The sequence below is a fragment of the Anarhichas minor genome, unplaced genomic scaffold (genome assembly GCF_050575085.1).
Source record: "Anarhichas minor isolate MPS153535 unplaced genomic scaffold, ASM5057508v1 ptg000007l, whole genome shotgun sequence".
Taxonomy (NCBI): Eukaryota; Metazoa; Chordata; class Actinopteri; order Perciformes; family Anarhichadidae; genus Anarhichas; species Anarhichas minor.
In genome coordinates this window covers 20725001-20734724 of record NW_027466453.1, presented here as the reverse complement: position 1 = coordinate 20734724, position 9724 = coordinate 20725001, and the positions used below count along the sequence as shown (strand labels likewise).

At 43.2% G+C, this 9724-nt stretch overlaps 1 protein-coding gene across 1 annotated transcript in view; it reads right to left on the bottom strand.

Moving 5' to 3' along the window:
* Positions 1-4083: 4083 nt before the first annotated feature.
* Positions 4084-9724, bottom strand: part of slc1a9 (solute carrier family 1 member 9) — a 17479-nt gene continuing 11838 nt past the window's right edge. Inside the window, exons 7-11 of the mRNA XM_076081531.1 lie at positions 9707-9724; positions 8733-8927; positions 5385-5519; positions 4784-5219; positions 4084-4266 (exon numbers count right to left, since the gene is read on the bottom strand). The exon at positions 9707-9724 is cut by the window's right edge and continues 216 nt beyond it. Of these exons, the coding sequence (XP_075937646.1) occupies positions 4084-4266; positions 4784-5219; positions 5385-5519; positions 8733-8927; positions 9707-9724 (967 nt within the window). The remainder of the gene's footprint in view (positions 4267-4783; positions 5220-5384; positions 5520-8732; positions 8928-9706) is intronic.

The window sequence follows — 9724 nt, the reverse complement described above, 5'->3', positions numbered from 1 at the left end:
CAGCTAAATCAATTCAAGCAGAACTAGCATCAAGCATATTTTGTTAAATATGCAGCAGATAAATTGGTTATTTTGCAGGATTTCGATACTTTCTTTGCAAATTCTTGTCACCGTTTGAATCCATTGTAACTGATATGAATTAAAGACTTAATAAACCCTTTTTAAGCTTAATTTGATACGTTTTTTTGACTGTGTGGATGTAGTGTGACCTGCATATAGTGAAGACAGATGTGGCTGCGTATGTAAACATATATGGCTTCCTTTATTTAATAAAGATCATATGTTAATCACTCAGGTCGTGGATTTGTGAATTCCTTCCACGTGACTCGCTGTGCAGTGACTCGGGGAGAATGTGATGATGTGTGCACGAGTCTAAACAACGTTTTAAAAGCATCACGAGGCATTCACACAGTGACGTTAGAGGATGATGCACCCTGCAGGCTGCACGTCTCGCCTCCTCTCAGTTAAAACGGTGTAGAAAAGATATAGTGCAGCACAGATTGAGTTGTAAACCGTGTGCATATGTGCTGCATGTGATGAGTGATCCGGCCTCTAGATGTCAGCCTGACATCTGTCTCACTCCTGCTGCCACTGGATTTAATTTACAGTAATGTAACATGAGAGACTTCGGAACTAACCAAACTAAGTGATCACGTCAATTTATGCCATATGACTTACGTTATGTTGTTTTCATTATTAAAAAAGAAAAAGAAGACTGAATTATTGTACCAAACTGGAAGCAGATGAAAGTTAACATGTGATTGCATCGTGTCTCTGACATCAAGCCAACATACAGCATGCATCACTCGGGACATTTGTGGATTCTTTAATATTTTTTATTTTTTATTATTGTTTTATTTTTATTTTTGGAAGTTCAAACTCAGCTCCTATTATGACTCTATAATCAACTTTGTAGCCATAATACAGACACTTGAGGACAAAAATGTCTCTATCCCATTAAATCTATTAAAACCACAATTTCTGATCCCACGGCTGTTACAGCATGAAATCGTGCATCCTGTTACATCAGCTTTTCAATCTAGAGCCATGGCAACACGTCGTCACTCCCAACTCGACAAATACTTTACTTTACGCTTTAGTTGTCCTAAACCTCAAGCCATGGTGCTCTACGTGCCCCACTAGGGTCGGTTTAGATGTGTCAGTACACGCTCGTTAGTGTCTTTTTTTAAATAAACTTGCTTCACAGGAAGTTTAGGTTTAGGCAACAAAAACACTTAGTTTGTTTCTCACGCGACAAACGAATGACTAACGAGACTGACGTGACAAAACAAGTCAACGTTGACTTTTTGGTTTCAAACGGCACACGAACAGCCGTCTCCCATCCACCACAACCCTAAATAGACTTTCTCTCTCTTTATACTACGTCAGTCGCTCTGAGCGTCTAACAATGACGCGGATGGTTTTACATTGGAGTTAGTTGAAAGTCTTAAGCGTCACACACAGACACTAAAGGGTGTCTGTGTGTGACGTATGAGCTGCAGAGCTGCACTGACACAGTATTTGACGGGTTAGAAGTGAGAACAAGTCGGCCCTGGCTTCAAAATTCATTTTCACTGTTCTCAGATATTAAATCAACCAAATGATTAATGGAGGAAACGAACTGTCAGATTACTTAGTAAAGACGTTGTAGCAGCCATCATAGACATTTTTCTACAGCAATTTTCCAAATGTCCAGTTAAATTAGATATGAAACCTATAAATCAAAGTAAATGAAGTTTCTTTATCCCACTACCAATGTTTGTCTTTATCTGTGACTCATGTAGTTTAAGGTCCAGTAAAAATAAATCCTCAGTGAGGAAGAACTGAAATAATGAACAACCGTTTCAGTTGAGCTGAAGTAAAGAGAATGGAAAGTGCTTCAGCGCAGATCATGCTCCTCATAACCCCCACCCCTCTCACACACACACACACACACACACACACACACACACACACACACACACACACACACACACACACACACACACTGTCCTCTCCATGCTGGCTGCAGTGATTAAATTGCTGACCCCCCCTCTCCCCCCATCAGATGGTGTGATATCCTCGTGTCATGTGTTGGAGCTCCCTCTCATGCTACAGGACAGATTAGTGCTTCGCTCCCACAAACATCGTCATCACAGATTTAGAATTTCAGACATACAGAATTACACAGATTTTCAGACACATTGTCAGTATTCTTTTGTCAGATTTGTGCTGACGTGCAGCATCTCACCTTTTCCCTCCCCCCTGAAGAATGAAAAGGATTGACGTCTTTCTGGCCATCTGCCGCCCTCCGATTCCTCTCCCATCCCTCACTCTCTCCTGCCTCGCCCATCTCTAACTCTTCTTTGAGAGGATTATGTGTGTTGGTATCTGTGTGGCTTTGTCTCATCAGCGTGTTCTGTAAGCGCGGCCTCGTGTGTAATGCGTGTCTGTTGCAACTTTTCCACCCAGTAATATCTTTGTCTGCGGGATTTTTCCTGCATCTTAGTCACCAAACAGTGACGTGTGTCCCCTTTCAACTGCAAATCCCTCCGCAGATTGCGCTTAAGCAGCAGAGGAAACACAGGAGAATCGCAGTTATTTTAAATAAATCTCTAAGATTTTATTACATACAATATACACATGAGCCGGACTTGTGAATCTGAGTTAAGACTTAAGGACGCAGGGAGGCAGTAGATGAAATTAAATTTAAAATGAAAGGCAGTTCAGTGGGGAGGGAGAGACCGATGACGTTATTTTACAGCATTTAAGAATGAACAATGAGAGTTAAAACTAGTAAATTTAAACATACGACTAAATCAAAACAGCATCTCGCCTAAAACTCGTCCTTTTAGACACCAGACCACAACGAGGAAATACAAACCATAGATGATATAGACAATATTAACATCAAGATGAGAGGTGATGTGCAGAAGAGCACCGAGGATGGAAATGTAAAGAGATAAACAGGTAGAGAATTATAAAAAATAACGTCTGCTGAATTTCTTTCACGTACGTGAACCTGTTGGTATTCTCAAGGTTATTTAAAGGAGTAGTTCAACATTTTGGGAGTTAAATTAGAAGATCAACACCACTTTAATGTGTAAATAAGAAGCTTACAGCCAGCAGCCTGCTAGCTTAGCTTAGCATAAAGACTTAGCTAGCCTGGCCCTGTCCAACGATAACAAAAACCCTCCAACCAGCATCTTAAACACTCACTACTGAACATGGTGTTTGTTTAATCAGCACAAAAGCAGAAGCGTAAAAATGACAAGTTGTGACTTTACAGGTATTTACTGTATTTGCTGGAATGTTTCTCGACCAGTGGAGATTCCAGGTATTCACTGCTCCCAGACAAGAAATAGTCCGGCACATAACGTCCTATTAAAAAAGCCAAATTGTCATTTTTATAGTTCAGTTTTTGTACGGATTAAACAAACAAAGTATAACGTGTTAATTAGTGAGCTGTGGAGGATGCTGGTCGGTGGATTTACTTTGAAACTTGAGCGTAACATCTATGTTCTCATATCTGCAAGAAAAGCGTCTTTCTCAAAATGTGAAGCTATTCCTTCAAGTCTAAGCATTTTCACTTCCTGTCAGGAAAATAAAAGTAGAGGAGAAGGAGCTGGGCAAAGGTCAAGGATCAACTGATAACTCGTGGTTGTGCGTTAAAAGGCTGATAACACCGAGATACTTTTCTCATCGAGAGCAGACTCACAATTCCTATCAGGCAAATTTAAGGAAGATCAGACATTCAGGTTTGACCATGAAATGACAAAATCAAGACAGTGATGGAAGACATGAGTAAACTAGGGAAATAAACTCTCTGTTTAAAGCTCTGTTTTGCAAACCAAAGAGCAGAAGTATCAGGCCTGGTTTTAAAGGGCCATCTCAGCATTTTAGTATCTGCGTATATCGAGCTCAAAGTGAGCGAATCGATCACTAATCCAACGTTCTGTTAATCAAGAGCAGTGACTCTAAACACGTCTAAGAGAAGTAGCAATGTAACCTGCCAGAAATCCAGTGTGGACCTCGAAAAGCTGTCGTAAAATGAAAACTAATCGATGGGGAAGCTTTTTTTTTGTTTTGGTGGTAAAAATCTGATCATGGCAGGTCGCTGTGCGGCATAGCCTGCCTCCGATCGTAAGCAGTGTCATCGCTCTCCTCGCCGTCGCTCGTTTCACCCAAGACCCTCTCTCTCTCCTCCTCCTCTTCGGTTTCGCTCTCCCGCCTCAGGCGCTCCCGTTCCCTCTCTCTCTCCCTGTGGGAACGAGGCATTTTGGGAATCTGAGAGGGCAAAGAGACGTGATGAGAACATGTCGAAGCCTTTTACTTAGAGACTAAAACAGTGGAAATACACGTGATACATGTATACATCAGGGTTTGGAGAATCAAATCATCCAATAGTAGTGTTGATAACACTACTAATATCTTGTTAATATCAATACTTTATACTTCCTGTCCTAGATTCACACATTTTAAAGCTATAGGAATACACAAGTACAAACACTTCATTTGTTTGTGGAACTATCTTTGTTGAGAAAACACATTTTTGTTCTTTTTGTTTTGTTATTCATGTACATTTTTACCATTTTATCTTCCACAAAATATCCAGATTCAACCACATATTTGACCCATTTTCCAAGTTCGTGATTTCGGAGTCCACTGTCTGTTCTGACCATCAGGCCTAATCTCCAAAAACATGACGTATCTCTTAAATCTAAAGTATTATTGCGTCAGAGAGGAACATGTATTCTGTAGCATTAGAAGCAGAAGAAGAAGAAGAAGAAGAAGAAGTAGTTACCTGGTTGTCGTGGCTGGGCAGGGCGCAGTAGCCCGCCTCCGTCCTGTGGAGGAGACGCGGTGAATGAGTGCGGAAAGGCCGAGGGGAGTGGGAGCAGACGGAGCGCGGAGAGGGAGAGCGGATGGAGCGAGGTGATGGAGACCGGACAGAACGGGACGGGGAGTAAGTGATGGACTGGGACTGGGAGAGAACGTGGCCGTGGTGGTTTTGTTTGGGTGGGCGAGGGGAGCGGGGTGGCAGCTCGGGTGGTTTGAAGGGGACGATCAGGTCCATCTCCGTGAGGATCGGCGGCGGCGGGATGAAATCGAGCTCCTCCGGGTGGAGCAATTGCATTTCCGCCGCGTCGAGTTCGGCCAGCTCGGCCTTCGACAAGTGGTCCACGATCCCGGCGCCGAACGAGTCGCCCACCACATTGATGGAGGTACGCATTCTGTCACTGGGTGGACAAACAGTATCAGAGTCAGCGGGGGGGGGCCGGATATAGAAGGGAGCCGCCAAAACCACCAAAACCTTTAAAAGTCTCCTCACAAATGTTTCTGATTAAAAGCTCTGGAGCGTCACACACACTCAAACACCTCCACCTTTCAGACACCTGACTCACAGCAGCCAGTCGACGGCGATGAGCAGACTGATGTCCTGAGTAGGAAGCCCCACAGCCGTCAGGATGAGCAGCATGGTAACCAGTCCAGCACTGGGAATACTGGCGGCTCCCACACTGGCCAGGGTGGCAGTCAGACTGGGGAGGAAAGAAGGAAATAGAGGTGCTCAACATTTTACATTGCCTCACAACTTTTGTGAGACGCTGCACTTGAACACACCACGAAGAATGCAGGAAGTAGACATGCGTGCATGTGTTCTAAACCTGCGTGAGAGGAAATTATTAAGGCCAGTAGTGCGTAATATAAAAACACACAAAGCATTGCTACAGACGGAAAAACACAAACAAACCAGATGTAGTTAAGTCATTTCTGTTTGTCAACTCTGTTTCAGAAGAAGACTTTATGATCCCTGAGGGGAAATTCTTTATTTTTTTCACTCTGCTGTTAATTTTACACATTCCACAAACACACGCACACACACGCACACACACACACGCACACACACACGCACACACACACACACACACGCACACACACGCACACACACACACACGCACACATGCACACACACGCACACACACGCACACACACACACACGCACACGCACACACACACGCACACACGCACACACACGCACACACACACGCACACACACACACACGCACACGCACACACACGCACACATGAATGGTGAGATGTCAGAGCGATGACAGATTAATACTATGTGTCATTACATACTTGGATTATAAAAAGGAGAACATGTTTTCTAAAAGCTAAAAGAGAAACCAGACCGAATGGTGGAAATCACAGATTCTCACTCTACCACTCACCAACTGCCTTCAGTGCTGATTTAACTTTCTTAGTCAGCCGATTGTCTGCCAATAAACACATTTAGTCCAATTAGCTTGGTGTGTCCGAGCCCTAAAGCGCTCAGATACTACTTGACGTTGGTATAAAAGGGAATCTGCCAGCTGATTTATGTGACGGAGCCACGCTGAATGAAGTCAGTGACAGTAACAGCACAGAAATCTGACGTCCTCCGACAGATAAAATGATCTCAAAGTCTCAAAACACGAGTCTGAAATGGGTCGTGGCAGTTTTGGGAGGATGAAAAAATAAACATTTTCCAACATCCGTCTGAAAATTCTACAAATAAAATCTCACAGAAATCTGATACACGTGACATTGTATCAGGAAACGTTATGCAGCGAGCAAGAGATCAGCGTCACTCTGCGTGCAGACGTGACGACTTCAGGGATAAATGAGACGAAGAGAAATGAATTTCATGAATTGTGGTTTTGTGGTTTTTGCTTTAGCTGATAACAGCACAGCGTTATTTCAATGGCATTTCCACGAAACATCTTTACCACGTGTAACAGGTTCTACAGGTTCTCATATTTCTGAGAATAATCGTTTGCAAAGTTGAATCCTTTCATACATCACCGTGTTATTGCACCAGTGGTTTAAAAAGTGATCTGTCACCGCAGTGTAACCGCCTGTAGGATTACCAGAGGGTTAACATAGATTTACAGGGTTACTTTAACATTATCATAGTAACAACCTTCTCCATTACAAAGATACATGAAGTCAGTTGTGTAATACATTTTTATAATGTGAACAAATAAAAAAATAAAACTCGATTCAGACTATTTTTAGATGTCCTGAATCGTTTCTAGTACTGAATGACTCAAAGACGAAAGACAAAAGCATTGGTTTGAGACGTCCTCACCCCTCTCCTGACAGTGATTGATACACTAGATACTAGACAATAAACTGACACTTCAGAGTAATACTGACACGGTGTAGAAGCAAAGTCAGCAGCGTCTCTTCTGTCTTAGGAAACTCTCTTAGTTCCAGGATCCTGATGACAATATTTGATCAATGATTCATTGAGTCTGTGCCAAAGACTGTAAATAAAAAGTGGACGTAGTCACCGTGACGTCACGCATCGTAAGTACGTGCAACGCTGGTATGAAAGAGGTTTCTCAAGAAGAAAGAGGTTTACTGACAAACAAAAGACACCGGATCTCTCGATGTTTCCTGACTTCGTTTTCATATTCAAATCTTTACCACTCAGTGGAATGCTGCTCGTCATGACACGTTTGCAATTAGACGTATTATCAGTTCATGTTGGTCCCAGATGTGAGTGTAGGCCATTTGTAGTTTACCGCGTGATGCAGTTCATCTGATCTCAGAGCTCTGAGATACACGTCAGTCCTTTCTGACAAACTGCAGCGCTAATTAGCACCCCGCTGAGACTGGAAACTGGACCATCGCAAGATTTACACAGCACATGTGGATCTTATTCTAGAACAACTCCACCACAGATGATACAACAGAGCTTTTGAGAATTCGATTTTGGAATTTGGTGGTGAACGGCTGTTGATGAAAGACATAAAGTAAACAACTTCAAAATGCTGAGTTTCATTTGTGACCCGCGGCCACACACAAACTGAGTCGGATCCAGGCGGACTGGTTCCAATCAGACGTGAATGTTTAGCTGCAACCTCAGAAAGGGGAAATCTTACTTCCTCACTGCAGGACTTAAAGATGTCGGTCACGACTACATATTGTTAAATTAAAGCACACTGCCTCAAACTGATGCAGGTCACATGAAAATGTGAAGGAATTTTGTTTAATCTGGTTCCCAGGAATGTTGTAAAATGCAACCCGTTAAAAGTGGCATTAAGCTAAAATGGTTACAACTGCATTTAATGTTTGCAACAGCCAATCAGAATGCTGAGATCATGTCATGTGACTTTCAGTTGGGTACTAATAAGACCTCTTGTTCCCTTGTGATCAGCTGATGGTGAAAACAATAATGTAAAAAAAAAATAGCTTGTTGCATGGAAGTGTTGTGAAGCTTCGTATGCGTTTTAAATGTTAATATTAAAGGTGCTAAAAGGTGCTGAAGGAAGAAAGAAAAAGAACAACTCTTCAGTGAAGTAGAAGACATGTAGTGTCCAGCAGCTACACTTTTTAATATTTGCACATTGATAGATTCTGGATTAATAGATCAGCCTTTTTTTTAAAGTGGGAGAGCGATATTTACACTAAGATTTTGTGATTTTTGTCTTTCTTATCTTCTTAGAACGAGTACGAGGCAACAACATTGCTGTGTTTGCATATTATAATACAGATGTTAGTCCTCTTATCGCTCTTTCTGTAAAAAATCTCAGTAAATGTTACGCGGCCAAGTCATGGTCCGCAGCCCACGGGTTGGGAACCACAGATTTAAGGATCTAAGATAAAACTCTGTGTGTACGTTTGATTGTATTTGAAATGTTTCTAAATCAAAATAAAGACAGAAACAGGGAAACATCACAAGAACAACCACCATGTGACCTCACCTGACAGTGATGATCTGTCCGGTGTCCAGGGCGATGTCGTTCATCTGGGCGATAAAGATGGCCGCCACGGCCTCATACAGCGCCGTGCCGTCCATGTTAATGGTGGCGCCGATGGGCAGCACGAAGCGAGTCACGCGCTTATCAATCTTCAGATTTTCCTCCAGGCAGCGGAAGGTGACGGGTAACGTTCCTGCACTGAGAGAAGAAGAAGGCACCACACGATAATAAAAAAAAGGTGCAGACGGACAGAGAAGAGGAGCAAAGTGTTATAAAATAGGTAGACAGGTGGTGAAAGACAGAAGTGCAGAGGTGAGGAGCGAGGTGAGGGGGTGAAGTTGGGGTCGAGACAAAAAGAAAAGTGGAAATTTGAGTCGGCCGACAGCCTCCTGACAGCTGGCGTAGGCCACTGTTGCAATCCTCCGACATGTGAATTAAAGGAATTTGATTCCTGGCCCTGCTAAGCTCGGGTCATAATATAATTAGAGAAAACGTTGATAGGATTACCCATTTTCACTAAAGCCTCAGTAATGTGCCAAAATGACAGTTGGTTTCAGCGGCGATGCAGACTCCCGGGCAGGCCGAGCCGAGCCGAGCCGAGCCGAGCCGGGCCGGGCAGGATACGGCGGGGCCAGTGTGGCTGCTGACGACTAATCCCAAAAGGCTTAGACATTTACAACACTGGATCTGTCTGACATGGACTTGTCCATGATAGCCTGTGCTTACACACATTTGGCTTCCGTTGTCCTGATTCGTCTGCGTAAATACTAAAACAATTTCGCCCTCAGCCGTTTCAGATTGAACCCAAATAGCTGAAAAGCGAGCAGCAGGCTACGCCGATCAATCACAGCAGCTACTGCAGCTGCTCGAGGGATAGATGTTGAAAACAGAAACATGTGACACACATGTGTTAACACATGCCCAAACAGAGAACCTACACACACACACACACGCACACTTCCTGCAGGCTGTCCTACCTGCTAGCAGTGCCCAGA